General features: G+C 55.5%; 1 protein-coding gene and 1 pseudogene across 9 annotated transcripts in view; one reads left to right on the forward strand and one right to left on the reverse strand.

The window, feature by feature from the left end:
- Positions 1-13,955, reverse strand: part of MICAL2 (microtubule associated monooxygenase, calponin and LIM domain containing 2) — a 195,337-nt gene that overhangs the window by 61,143 nt on the left and 120,239 nt on the right. For 2 of the 9 annotated variants that reach the window (XM_045577657.1, XM_045577658.1), the window contains exons 22-27: positions 9,954-10,061; positions 8,703-8,889; positions 7,268-7,356; positions 5,419-5,521; positions 2,792-2,851; positions 1,543-1,766 (exon numbers count right to left, since the gene is read on the reverse strand). In XM_045577657.1, the coding sequence (XP_045433613.1) occupies positions 2,811-2,851; positions 5,419-5,521; positions 7,268-7,356; positions 8,703-8,889; positions 9,954-10,061 (528 nt within the window). In that variant the 3' untranslated portion in view covers positions 1,543-1,766; positions 2,792-2,810. Of the gene's footprint in view, positions 1-1,542; positions 5,522-7,267; positions 7,357-8,702; positions 8,890-8,987; positions 9,015-9,953; positions 10,062-13,955 lie in introns of those variants that run through there. The other 7 variants (XM_036427856.2, XM_045577656.1, XM_045577654.1 and 4 more) reach the window with 5 other exon arrangements.
- On the forward strand, positions 5,793-5,901 carry LOC118713833 (annotated as a pseudogene).

Consider the following 13,955-nt stretch of genomic DNA (forward strand, 5'->3'; position numbering starts at 1 on the left):
AATACTCTACTAAACACTTATGTAAAGTGTAATAGGCAAAACAAAAACTCCCCCAAAGGAAAAACGCTCCTTAGGTAGGCAAGGGAGAGCCCACCTGAATGGAGTGAAGTCTCCACCAGAGAGCTCCCCATAGGCCTGAGCGTGCTAATACACCTGCGGGTCTCGAAGTTGAGCGAGGACTGGCGTGACCAGCATAAAACATTTTTCAAACTTGGTGCCTGTGGGACCCTTTATTCACAAAGCACCTCTTGGAGTCTGTATTCTATTGCCACCTTTTGGAAAATGTTGCTTTAACCCAACTTCAAATAAAACTCAAAAAAATCAAAGGCAAACTCTAGGCTCCACAAGAGTGAGGACCTCTGTCTATTCACCCCCTGCTGTATTCCCAGCATGTCGAGGATGCTCGGTGTCAGTGGAGTAAACAGGCGGGTGCAGGCACAAATGAACCAAACAAATCAAGTCCGGTACACAGTCCCAAGACACACACATTCCCATGTGCAGGCAGAGGCAGAGTCTGTGTGGCTCACGGCCACATTGCTGGACCCAGCCTATATATGCCTAGACAATACTCAAACAGAGACATGACTAAAAGAATGAGTTACTTGCCTACCTCAGCCCCTGACTTCAGTCCCCAACACCTTTCTTTCGTGGGAAGGGGCACAGGATCTCACCTGGGTAAGAGGATCTCACCTCGGTCATGACCCCAGGCAGCTCTGAAGGCAGTTTCAGGCATCTGCCGCTGGGCGAGAGGCCCCGGGCCCCAGAAATGCCCCTTGAGAGGCACGCGGGCCCATGGATTCACAGGTGAGTTTCATGCCAGTGTCAGAAGCTCAGCTGCCCACAGCCTGGCACCAGCAGGCCTCCCACCCTGGAGAGGCTGGGGAGCAGGTGTCTGAAGGTAGGAAACCCTTCCTTTAAGGACAGCCTAGAGTCAGACCAGCACCTGATAGTGGCCCTGTGAGTGGAGCTGGCAGCCTGAGACACGGAGTCCTTGAGCCCTGGGGGCAGGACAGGTGTCTTAGGATCACAGATGGCCCTTTGTCGGGATGAGCACACCTGCCATGCGCCATCTTCAAACCAACGCCTGCTCCTTCCTTCTGACCTTTCGCCCATCACTGAGCTGAATCGGCACACAACGGCTGAGAGCAGCCTCCGTTACACAGGAACCCATGTGGGCATGTCAGGTCTGAGGCTCGGAGGCCTGGGAAAGTGGGTGCCCTCGGCTGCTAAGCCAGTCTAGTTCCCAGCAGCTGAGGTGACACTGATCCTCTCCAGCTATGTCCTGCATCTAGAGCAGAAAAGTACCATGAGCTTTCAAGAAGGAGATCCCAAAGCGGGGCCCAGGAGCATGGGGGATCTTTTCCAAATATTACCCTCGGGTAATATTTACGTCCAGAGTGCCCAGCGCAGCCCCAGAGAGCCCCTCGGCACCACGTGTGCAAGTTCCCACCGGCAGGTTAGGGAAGACCGGCCCCCTCAATGAATGCTCGTGTTCCAGGTCTGAGCAGCTTCCATGGCAAAGAAGAGAGGAAACGGAGGAGCTTTATAAAGAACCACATTTATTTCCATTTACAGCATCATATACCATAAATAAAGCTAAACATCGTTCGCTGTGTGCAAAATACAGGGTTCGGTGTGGCACTGGACGTGACCACGGAGGGTCACAAACATGCGCTGGGGCGGGGGGGGGGGGGGGGCTAGCTGACGAGGGGGCTGGGGTAGGGGAGGGAAGTCTTTGGTTGACACTCTATAAAGGGAGGGAGACTCTGCAAGAGAAGATGAGAGAGAGCAATGACTGGGATCTGCACGGGGGCAGTGAGGGATGCAGCATGCAGGGTGGGGCAGCCAGGCCCGGGGTCAGCGTGTCGGGGCCACGTGCAGGGCAGATGCCGCATGCAGCCTGAGACCTGAGGCCCTGGCCTGCAGTGCCTGGCACTTGGACTGTCCTGCTGCTCCAGGGAACGAGTCAGCAGAGAGAGCAGCTTTGAGCAGGCCTGGGGGTTTGGGCGGGGTATGCACAGGACCTGGCCGCTGTAGGCCTGGGGTGGACTGAATCCTTTCTCAAGGCCATCCCTAGTCTGGGGCGCAGTGGCTCTCGGACAGCTTCTGTCTCCTCGGCGGCTTTGTGAGCCATGAGAGGTAAGAGAGAGCCACCACGGCAACACTTAGCAGCCTGAGGTGACACTGACCCTCATCAGCTATGGGTGGGGCAGGCTGCAGCAGGGAAGGGGCGTGCTAGGAAAACTGCGGCATGTGGCCAAGGGCAGAGTGTGGATGGAGGGGGTGAGGAAGCTGGGCGTACTGCTTTCATCCCTCCGAAAAGGGTGGCCTCTGGTTTTGATCAAGGACATCGATGATCTCCAGATCAGAACCAGTTGAAGCTGGTATGCACGAGCTTTTTCAGAGGCTCCTAGGCAGAGGTGTTCTTTTCACAGGTGACCGAGCCCCCCTACGGCACTGTCTCCCGTCAGAGCCAACCCTCCCAGGAAAGTTAGCGGTTTGGTTTGGCTTAGTCAATGCAACCGGCAAAGCATGCGAGCAAGCCACAGAGGGGCAGGTGGGCATGCACCTGGCGGGGCCGGGCTGCCGGCTCCCAGGTCAGTGGAGTCGGAAACAGCTTTGGCGCTGAACACCGCCCCACGCTGTTCACCCACCATGCCACCCAAGGAGTCGTTAGTACACAAGACGCTTGCAGTGAGCACAACCAAGGCCGCGGCGGGAGGACGGTGCAGAAAGCGGCGTAGGGGTTAGTCAGCCCCACTCTCTGAAAATCCGCAAGAAAACCAGTCACCTCAGATAGCAGAAGTGTGTCAGCCAAGAAGTGGGTGCAGCACTGGAAGGCTGAAAGGAACTGACGGCCACAGTGCAAGGTTGGAAAGAGAGAGACAGAAACGAGAGTTTAGTTTTGTTTTTTTGGGGGGTGGGGGAGGAGGGGGAAAGGAAAACGACCGACAACGAGAGGAGACGTGGGAATCAAGGGAAACAAGGCAATCGTTTACAACGGGGACACTCCCCCACACGCTCACGGCTTGCTCCGGACAGGGGAACCTTCCTGGTGGTGCGCAGCCCATCCCTGCAGCAGTGGGCCCGTGTGGTTGGCATCTGCACCCACGGCCCCCATGTCCTCTCGGCCCTGGTTTTACTCCAGTGTCCAGTGTCTTATAGTCGCTCTTGAACCCATTGTGGAGGCTTAGAGCCCCGCCCCCACCCCCACCCCCACCCCCTCAGCCTGGGATCCACTGTGTGTTCGGTGCTGCCCACCAGGAAGGTTCAAAGTCACAGAACATACAGACTGACAGGCACACCCTGTCTCACCAGAGGAATGCAAACATGTCCCTTTAGGGCCACCCGTGACCTTCTCGGCGATTCTAACTGTGGCTCCCGGAGCCCGCACAGGGCTCCTCGGCCTGCCCTGCGCTGACGGGGACAGTGACACCGCTGAGCGTGTGTTCTCACGGGCGGGACCCAGAGAGCCTGCCTTCTGGAATCAAACATACAGTGACTCGAGGACTCCTCCCGCCACGCTGAACGTGACAATCCCAGCACAGCGTTGGGAAAACACAATGCAAGTCATCGGACTGAGAACAGGCTCCACCAGGACTGAGGTGTCGGTCCCCACGGGCGTGGCCTCAGCCATCCCCCGTTCTCCCCGAGGACTTCAAGGAAGTGTTTGTAGAAATGCCTTCCCCCTTCTCACCCTGTAGGAACGGGCCATCTCCAAGCCCTCAGGAGCTCCTGCTCCAAACCCTCACCTGGTTCCACCCCCACGTGGACTTGAGGAGATAGATCTCTAGGGGGACAATGTGTGGAAGTGTGTCCGGCTTGGCAACTCTAGCTACACGGGGCAGGGCAGGGCCTTTTTCTGTCAGCCTCTCCCTTGTCCCACCGGACCCAGCAGCTGTGCATGTCCAGGCAACGTGGCGCGGGCAGCTTAGGCCTCCTCTGGACGCTCAGAGGGAAGAATGCAGGTAGGCCAATGCTTGGTTTTGCCCCTAATAGGATATATTTCTTTGCATCAGTCAATGTACAGCTTCCACTCCCAGCCTTCCCTGCCAATCAAGACACGGGGGACCTTCTCTCTGGAGGTCTTATGCATTCCTTTCCTGGGACAGCGTGAAAAAAAAAATGGTTTTGGACTGCTTTGACCAAATATGCACATGCCTGGGTTGCCAGCTCGAGTGGCTAAGCAGCCAGCACGTCTGCAAGCAGTGCTTGCTTCCCAGAAATATTACCCTGAGGTGCTAACAGATGCCCTCAGTCCCAAAGGACAGGACGGAGAGGGCAGATTCCTCCTTCAGCCTGACCATGAAGGATCCTGAGGGGCCTTGGCTCAAAAGGGAGCCTGGGCTGGGAGCCTGATAAGGAGCCCCAGGGGTGGGGGCTTTGGGTCCAGGCCGCCTGCTGACCCAATGGGGCTCGGTGGGGTCAGGTGCCAATGGGCTTTTCTGCAGTGCTCGGTGGTGGGCAGGGAAAATGCTTGTTTGTAGCAATTGCACTAAACCCCAGGGTTCTCTATCATTTGTTTGTAATTTGGGATGGGAGGTGGGGTTTTACATCAAAACAAGGGAGCAAAACAGTCTGAGAGGGAGGACACAGAACAGCCAGCTACACACTGCCATGTGCTTTGCACGCTTAATTCTACATGATTCTCCTACTCTTCTCTTCTAACATGAGTATGCTTCCATGTTGCAAAATAATTGCCCCCCTCTCCCCTTGACAAGTGGCATCCGGGTACATAAATCGAGAGGCCCTGGTCAGGAGATGGCACGCTCACTTTTGCTAACATAAAGCCCAAACCTGTAACGTGGCAGGCAATGACTATTACTGCAACTGACGGGTGTTGAAGGGGTTTGTCCTACCAGTTATAAACTTCTAACCCGTGTTTCAAAATTTCAACACGCATGGTAAAAAAAAAAAAAAAATGCTTGTTCTTGGATTATTAAAAATTAAATATTGAAATGTAAACCTAGAAATACAGTTCACTTTGGTATAAAAGAAATGCAGATCTGTAAAAAACATCCTTCATGTCGCGCTGGCCCCAGCACCCTGACAAGGCTGGCGCGGGCGGCCAGCTCTTTGGCTTTCGCAAACACGTGGCCATCTGCCCTTGGGGCAGCGCCCATCAATAGAGCTTGCCGGGGAAGTGCCCGAGCACCCAGTCGCGGATGCTCTCGAGGGACTCCTCGGACTCCCGGTACATGGAAGCCAGGACCTCGGAGAGCACCCACAGGAGGGGCAGCCCGAGGCTCAGGAGCTCATACGTGAAGCAGTAGTTGTAAGCATTGTCCCTGAAATGCAGGCCGAGGGCGCGCAGGAGTCCCCGGATCCAGTTAAGCAGGCTCCGGGGGAGGTGGAGCAGGCCCCAGGGCAGCCTGAGAGGCCAGCTTAGCGCCTTCCTAAAGGAGGAGGTGGTGATACCTGGGGGGCTGCCCGTTGCGGGGCCCAGGGCAGCGGCTGCACAAGAGCTTTCTGTGGGAGGTTCTTGCCGAGGGGCTTCGTGCTCCGGCCACATTCCCGCCTCCTGAGAACCATCAAAGAGAGGCAGTGAGTACACGATTCTCCCACAGGAACCCTCTGGCAAAGCAGACAGAGAGAGCCAGTAAAAATAGAACTTGAGCTTTGACCTATGAACCAGGAGGTCACGGTTGGATTCTGGCCAAGGGCCCATGCCTGGATAACAGACTCGATCTTCGATCTCCAGTGTGGGGCATGCAGGAGGCAACCGATCAACGATTCTCTCTCATTGATGCTTCTGTCTCTCTCTCCCTCTCCCTGCCTCTCTGAAATCAATAAAAATACATTTTAAAACATTTGAGCTTACTATAGCAACAAAGTCTAACCTATTCTGGTGCGCTCTCTCTCTCTCTCTACGAGACAAGCGGTTATATAGACTTATATATACAATATCTACATTAGAACTTGGCAGAACCAGCCTCAAATAATCTCATGCCCATGCACTGCCGAAGGGGCGCTGACCATGGGCACACCTTTCCTGGGGGACAGATTGATCACGGGGCTCACAATCCTTTACAACACACGTCCTTTGACTCTAATCACATTTCTAATCATCTGTCTTAAGTGAATAATTTGAAATATGGATAAGTATGCATGTGCAAAGATGTTCACTATAAACATAAGATAAATGTGTTAAACAACATGAACATTCAACAATATGGGAGTCACTAAATAAATTATTGACCATGTCTTTTAGGCACCCAATTCTGTGCTCTAAAAGGAGTTGTAATGTCATGGGAAACTGTAGCGGTAGGATTCTGACCAGATACAATTCTTGCACAGAGGAAGTCTGGGAGGAAGCACCTGTCACAAAATCACTGTTTTCTCATGATAGAGTGGCAGTGGGCGCTTTAACTTTCTTTATGTATCTAATTAACTTATCCACTTTTTTCTGCATTGAGCCTAGATTAACGCGTTATTGGGGGGCAAAAAACTGTCAGTGGTGGCTCTGGGCTGGTAAGCCATGGAGGTATTTGCTAAGAGCTGCCAGAGGGGGCACTATAACAAGCCTGTCCCTCATCACATTGCTGATTTCCAAGGGCCAAGGGCCGTGGTTGGCAAACTGTGGCTCGTGAGCCACATGCGCCTCTTTGGCCCCTTGAGTGTGGCTCTTCTACAAAATGCCATGGCCTGGGCTAGTCTATTTTTAAAAAGTGGCGTTAGAAGACATTTAAGTTTAAAAAATTTGGCTCTCAAAAGAAATTTCAATCATTGTACTGTTGATATTTGGCTCTGTTGACTAATGAGCTTGCAGACCACTGGCCTTGAGAAAGGACTTGGAAACCTCAGCAAAGGTTGGCCCCATACTAGACATCCCTACAAACAGTGCCCTGTGTTTCTGGTGCGGGGCGGAGGGGGAGGGTGGCTGGAGGGAGGCGTGGAGAAGACAGGGCCCAGCAACCATGGGGAGACAACTGGTAAGTTTTGCATGGTTGAGCCAATAGCCCCATCCCTGGCACATGGGAAAGCTCTCTGGGCTTCTCCTGAGAGGCCAGCACAGCCATGTACCTGGGAGTTGGCACAGGGGGATGGGGTCGGAAGGGGGGCGCGCAGGGGAGGAGGACAGAGGGATACACTTTGGAGGTCTTCTGAACTGACTGAGGCAAAGGCACCATCACAGCAGGACGGAGAGCCCTCTTCCTCATCTACGAGTCTCGGTCCCTCTAGGGCCAGAGATGTTGGCCCAGAGTGCAGGAACCCTTGAAAACCTCCTCCTGCCCAGAGCCCTTCCCCGTTCCAAGGCAAAATGTACCTCTCTTTGTTGCTTCAGATCTGCCCGTCTCTTCCGTTGCTGAGTATTGGTTTTACAGTGAATGAAATGAGGCTTGCAGAAAAACTTGCCTGTAAAAAGAAACGCGCACACACAGGTGTGTGTTTTTTGTTGTGTTTGTGTGTGTGTGTGTGTGTGTGTGTGTGTGTGTGTGTTTTCCCCTGTAAGCCAGACACATAGGAGACCTGAGCCAAGTGCCCACCCCTGTCCAGGTCAGACAACGCCAGTCACGGGAACAAACCCCGGGCAGCTCCCTCTCGGGAAGGGGCTTCTGTCTCTGGTCTTAAAGGGGCACTGATTCAAGGCCTAGGACCCTTTGCTGCCTCAGAGGGATGGGGTTGAACCCCTCAGCGGATCCCCAAACCAAACGAAGGCCAGGTCTCTTCCCAGGACCAGTTGTGCGGCAGCGAAAGGGACAGCAGCACTATTTCTAGCTCCTCCTCCTCCTTTCTGGGACCCTGGGGTGGGGAAGGCCTGGCACAGATGGCAGCGGAGATGGGAAGGAAAAGCCTAGGTGGGACACACACTGGGACCCCGGCTGCTGCCCAGGGTCCTGGCACGCTTTCCAGAAAAGCCTTCTTTGCTCACTGTTATGTCAGTGGCAACCGCGATGGGGATAATGGTAATGGTAGGGAGCGCTTCTGTGGGACTCACAGTATAGCAGGCACTCTTCTAAATGCTCCCTGAGGATGAACTCACCCACCCTCACAACAACCTCAGGCGCTAGGTACTACTGGTATCCTCATTTTACAGACGAGAAAACTGAGGGACCAGGAGGTCAGAGAACGGGCCCAAGGTGACGGGGCTAGGAAGTGCCACAGCCTAGATTTGAACCTGGCACTTGCCTTTGAAGGTCTGAAGTCATGAGCAATGTCATCTTATCTGACAGTGCAAATGTCCAAGGCTGAAAATTAAAAAAACGACCCTACGTCCAAATGAGTGCAATTCCTTCTCCCGTGACCTCTGATCAGCTCCTCGTCAGAAAGGATGCTACTATGGGTGGTTATTTTTCGAGTGCCCACATTACCAATACTCCTCCCATCCACATGCTGCCATCTATTGGACCCGTATGACATGAGCGGTGTGCTGCTGAGCACGTGTCTCCACCGCCTTGGGGAGATGGAAGGCGGTGAGACCGAACGAGAAAACATACACAGAGCTGGCGGCACGCAGCAGGTGCCCTCAGGGACGGCACCCACCAGGTGTGGGCGCTGCCTCTCCCCCTCTCCCCCTGCCCCCTGCCTCCTGCCCCCTGCCAGCTGCTCCCTGCCCCCTGCAGGTGGCTTCTCTGTCCAGAGGACCCTGACTCCCTGGAAAGCTTTCCCCAGGACACTGAGCTCCCTGGGAGTTGCTGGGTGTCCCAGAGCCCCCAGAGGGACAGGAGCCCACAGGGCTGTCCCTGGAGGAAGGCGCTCACCTTCCTCGCAGTCGAAGGCGTAGGCGGCCAGGCGCAGGGTGGTGGCGCAGACGCTGCAGCGGAAACACTCCCGGTGGAAGAAGTGGCCCTCGGCGCTCAGCCTCTCCATCACGTACACGCGCTTCTTGCAGAAGAAGCAGGTGTCGCTGCCGCCCAGGTTCAGGGGAAAGGCCTTTCGAGTCGTCTCCTGGGGAGCACAGGGCACCAGAGAAAGAGCAAGGTGTTAGGAGCTTTGGAGCAAGAGGCCCCGGCTGTTAGACATTCCAGCCTGGTCCTGGGGACTTCCTGGCTCTGCTCAGGTCACTGCAGACGCTGCAGCAAAGAGAGTGGGAAGAAATGAGCCCCACAGGGCCCCCCAAACTGCAGGGGCTGCTGTCCATTGTATACCACGCCAGCCGGCCACAGGCAGGCCTGGAGGAGGGGGCCTGTCCCCCAGCTGGGCTGCGCTGGTTTCAGGAGGGGGTGATGTCTCCTGGGCGAGGTGTGGGCATTTCTCACAGATATGCCTGCCCAGTGACACCCTCTCCAGCTGCCTGCCCCACGGGTAAGTGCTGTCGGGTATAGAGTGAGGTCATTGAAAGAATGTTTTCTACATCTTCTGTCCCCTGCAGCTACTTCAGTCAGGCAGGGAAAATTGTGGCGTCAAAACTGTTCAAGAAAAAAAATTAAAAACTGTTCAAGAGAATTGCAGAAAGGGAGAGGCTGTGCCCCCCAGCCACCAGGCTCCAGTCGAACTCCTAAATAAAAGAAGGAGGGGGAGGGGAGCACAGGGGTGACCCTGAGTGATTCTAGGGAATGTGCCCAAAGGAAGCAAAAGGGATTGTCAGCTCAAATCTCTGGGGATGGCAGGAAGTGGCCATCAGTCTGAGAAAGGGAGAATTAAAAAAAAAAAAAAAAAGGAATGTTTTTCCACCACTGAATTCTCAACCTAATGCAAAGGGCTCCTTGGACACTAACCATGGACAGAAAGGGATGCCTGGCCGCGTGAAGGCCTCGCTGGGCCTTTCGCTGAGCTCCCGGCAGCAGCGAAGGTGCTTGGCCTTGGGAAACAACCCCCAAGGTGGCCGGGTGGTTTGTCTTAAAGGATATGCAGCCTCCCTCTTCCTCTGCTCTGATCCGGCCATTCCCACCCCCTCTGTCCACGAGAAGGGGCACCTTGGAGAGGGCCAGGCCCTCCTCTCTGGGTCCTGGGTGCCCTCCCCGGGAGGCCAGGGCCGGAGTCTGCGGGGGACGCTGGGGGTGCGTTCTTACCAGGTCTGGAGAGGTGGCCTGGGCCTTAGGCCTGTGATCATTCATGTACAGATTGACCAGGACTTCGGCTGCAGCCCCTATTCCGCTGGACACTTTCCCTACCGTCAGCTACCCGAGAGCAGAGGGAGAGGAGACAGAGACAAGGCAAGGCCAGTTAGCACTGAGAAGGAAAGCAGGGAAGGGCTGGATGTGAGACGGGGCTCCACACCCACATGCAAACAGCACCTGGTGACCTGCGACAGGTAGACCCAGCCCAGAGCGGGCACAGGCACTGCCGATGGAGCGAAGGACAGATGGAGCCCTTTGACCCTTGGGGAGCCTGGTGACTCGGAGAACTGCACCCACTGGGGGTGCGGGGCCTTCAGGAGTCAATAAGCGCACAGATGGGGTGACAGAGTCCAGAGAGAGGAAGGGTCTAACCAAGGTCACTTAGCAAATAAATGTCCGCATGTACGTTAGGAAGGGGCTGCTAAACCGGCTGGGAGAGGGACACTCACCCTCCTTCTCACTGAGGGAACCCCAACCTAACAGCAACGTTGGACCCGCTGCTCCAGAGCATGCTTGTGGTTGGGGGTGGGTAGGTGGGGGATTGTGGAGAACGTGGCTGCGGCAACTGGCCCCTCGACTCTACAACGCCTGCCCCTCTCAGAAGCAGCAGCTGCCGAGCCGTCACTGCCCCCTCCCCGCTGGCCCGGCCTGGGAGAGATAGGGTTCTGCTTTCAAGCACACACTCTGCAATCGTCACAAATGCCAAGACCCTTGGCTCCTGCTTTCGAGAAATGCTCAGGTGCACTGGCTGAGGGCAACAGGCTACTATTCGCCTGATGCTCCATCCCCTGCCAGGCCCCACCCCGGGCCCCTCAGAGAGGGTCTGCAGCATAGGAAGAACTTTCTGGTTTTATATCAGAATAAAGAGGGAAGGCCAGAGTTACCCCCCTGTCCATCCACACTGCCCTGGTGTGGCCATCTCCTCTGGCCCAGCATGGGGGCCAGCTCCGTGTGCTTCTCCAGAACGTCACCATGGTGAGGCCGGGATACCCACGGGCAGCCATGGCCTCCCGAGTCAGCAGAGACTGAGACTGTGCTTTCTGGGGCTTTGCTACAAGTCCCTAATGAGGCCTTATTAACCACTTAGCTAATAAGCACTTTGTATCGCTGAGCTCCCGTGTAATGCTGACTTAGGGAGCAATTAAGGAAGCACGCGGAGGGCTGTGCGGTGGCTGGGGCTGTTGTCCCAACACATCTGTGAGCCGTGAGCCTGCTCAGGGGTTCTAACAGCACAGGGCACTGTACAGTCCCCTTGCCAGGGGATGTCAGGGTGAAGACCAGACCTGGCCAGGAAGGCCCCTTCCTCCCAGTTGCATTCACTTCTCACTCGGTGACAGCGCTGGGCCTCCTATGGCACTGAGCCTCCAAGAACACTAGGCATCTGCCAAGTTAGTGAGTCCAAAGCATCACTGTCTGTGCAGCTTCACAGGTCTGTGTTCTGGGACCTTTCTCCTCTGTAGACGGCCCTCACTGGGCTCTGCACGCTAAGAACAACGAGGCTCACCAAGGACGAGCGGCTGGCTTTTCTCAGCAGATTCTAACGGGGATGTAATTACTGCCACAAGCTCCATCGCCAGAGGCTGCGGACGATGACTAGATCTCCACAAGGAGACATTCCTAAAGCAATCCCATTACTCCCGGCTCGGAATAGGATGGCCTCTGCCTGGCTGCTGGAGCCTTTCTCGCCCTGCTCCGAGCCGGCCTCTCTCCTCTCTGGTTTGCATTCCCTGACATCGTGACCCTGTCTTAGTCACCTCTCCACCCCTAGCACAGAGCAGATGCGCTGAATGAAGGAGGAAGCAGGCTCCCAGGCCCTTTTGTCTCCAAACAATGGTCATGTCCACCCCCACACCCCCGCCCTGCTCCCTTGGACCTAGAACTCAGCCAAGAATACCAGGTGTCCAGGCTGTGCTTCTCCCCAGAGCTGGGCCACCTGTGGCCACCAGGCCTGCTGGGAGCCTCGTAAAGCCCACAGGGGTCAGGCTGGGTGAGAGGGAAGCTCCCAGGGCCTTGGAGCGGGGGGTGAGGTGGGGGTGGAAGAGACACCAGAGGGGGAGGTTTCCACAGGCAGGGCCCAAGGACCTCTCCTGGGCCTGCTGGGCAAGGATGATCCTCACTGAGGAGTCCCTGCCTGGGAAGCAGCAGGGAACAAGCTAGTGGGCCGAGTCCTCAGCCACATGCCAGGGGAAGGGAGGGCATGGTGAGACCCCCTTTCCTGAAGGGGTCTGGATATTACATGCTCAGAGCTGAGACACAGGCAGGCCTTTGGGGCTATGACAGCACCCCCCTGAGTGGGAGCCCATATCTGTGCCTTTGACTCTGGTGCCCGGCGCTGTGCTCTTCAGCATATGCATCTAACCCTCATGGCCTGTGGGTGGGTCTTACTGCCACGGGCAGCTGTGGCTCTGGGAGCCCCTAACTCCCTGCGGCCGCACTGCTCCCAAGTGGCCAGGATGAAAACGGAAACGTGCAGGTGCGTTCTTTGTCTTCGGAAAGAGAGGACTCAACTTGCATTTTAGGTGAACGCGCTTTCTTCTAGAATTCTCCTCCACTGGGAAAACAGCCAGCACATTCAGGGCTTGCTTTAGGCATTTTTACCACGTGAGGTCACTGCCTTATTCCAATCACCCTGAGGAGTAGCCGCTGTCATCTCCGGTCTACAGGTTGGGAAACTAAGGGCTGAGCGGCCCACCGACTTGCCCCACGTCACGCAGCAATCGGTGCTCTGACGCCAAGCCCATAGCCTTCTCCCTACAGCAGCCTGCCTCCCTGCCGCCAGCACTCTGCACAGGGGAACCGCCCCGGCGGGGTTGCACGTAGGATACATCCAATGAGCTGCCTAGCTTATCTCTGGGACAGAGAGGAGGACGGTGAGGTTGGAGGCAACCTTGAGATCTATCCTGTGTCAGATGAGACCAAAGCAGATTGCGGCCTGCGACTGCCCAGCTTCCTGCAAACATGCAAAGCTCTAGAGTAAACCCTGCAAATCCAGTTTTAAAGCAAACACCCAGGAGGGGAGAGAAAACTCCCTTTGCAATGCACACTGCTCTCAGACCCGGGAGGACTACCCACAGTGCCCAGCCCCATGAGGCCGTCCCTCTTGATCAGCTGTGCAAACCCTCAGCCTCTACGTTGTTCTTAACAATAGCTCAGCAGAGGGCACATGGCTAGCAGCCGGGCAGAAGCCAGAGGGGCAGTGGCCACCCTTCTTAAATGAAGAAGTCAACTAACAGGTGAGGGGGGCTGACACGCTGCAGGTGGGCTGGTTTGATGGGATGGATGAGTCTGGCGGTGCTGAGGACATAAGACTGGATGTGATTCCATAGTCTAAGGCAGTGGTCGGCAAACTCATTAGTCAACGGAGACAAATATCAACAGTACAACGATCGAAATTTCTTTCGAGAGTCGAAAACGAACTTCTGTGCACGGGCCACAAAGTTTCAATCACACTGTACGGGCACGCCCGCACATGGTATTTTGTGAAAGAGCCACACTCAAGGGGCCAAAGAGCCGCATGTGGATCGCGTAGTTTGCCGACCACTGGTCTAAGGTCTAGAAAGACAAGACTCTGGGGTAAGAATCTGGGCCCTAAATGGGAAGGCCTCAAGATTCTCTGAAACTGTTCAGGTCAAAACTAAACAAACAAACAAAAACCAGCAGTATCACTCTGAAATTTAAGGCAGAACATCCGCCTGAGAGGGTGGGTTTGTGTAGTCTGAAGGCAGTCGGTGGCCCAGGTTTCTGTCCCCGTGAGTAACTTGTGCTCCTGATGGCCAGTCCAGCTACGTCTGCTCCCATGAGGAGGTGATTATCCTGGATCCGCAAAGTTGCAGTGTGGGGGCGCTAGGATGGGAACAGGGACAGGCAGCCCTGAGTGGCCACAGACTAGCATCAGTTCCCAAGTGCACTTCCCTTAACCCAGCTCTCCTGTACAGAGGGAGACTCGGGTCACTG

This window comes from Pipistrellus kuhlii, unplaced genomic scaffold, assembly GCF_014108245.1.
Source record: "Pipistrellus kuhlii isolate mPipKuh1 unplaced genomic scaffold, mPipKuh1.p scaffold_m20_p_9, whole genome shotgun sequence".
In the NCBI taxonomy this organism is placed as follows: domain Eukaryota; kingdom Metazoa; phylum Chordata; class Mammalia; order Chiroptera; family Vespertilionidae; genus Pipistrellus; species Pipistrellus kuhlii.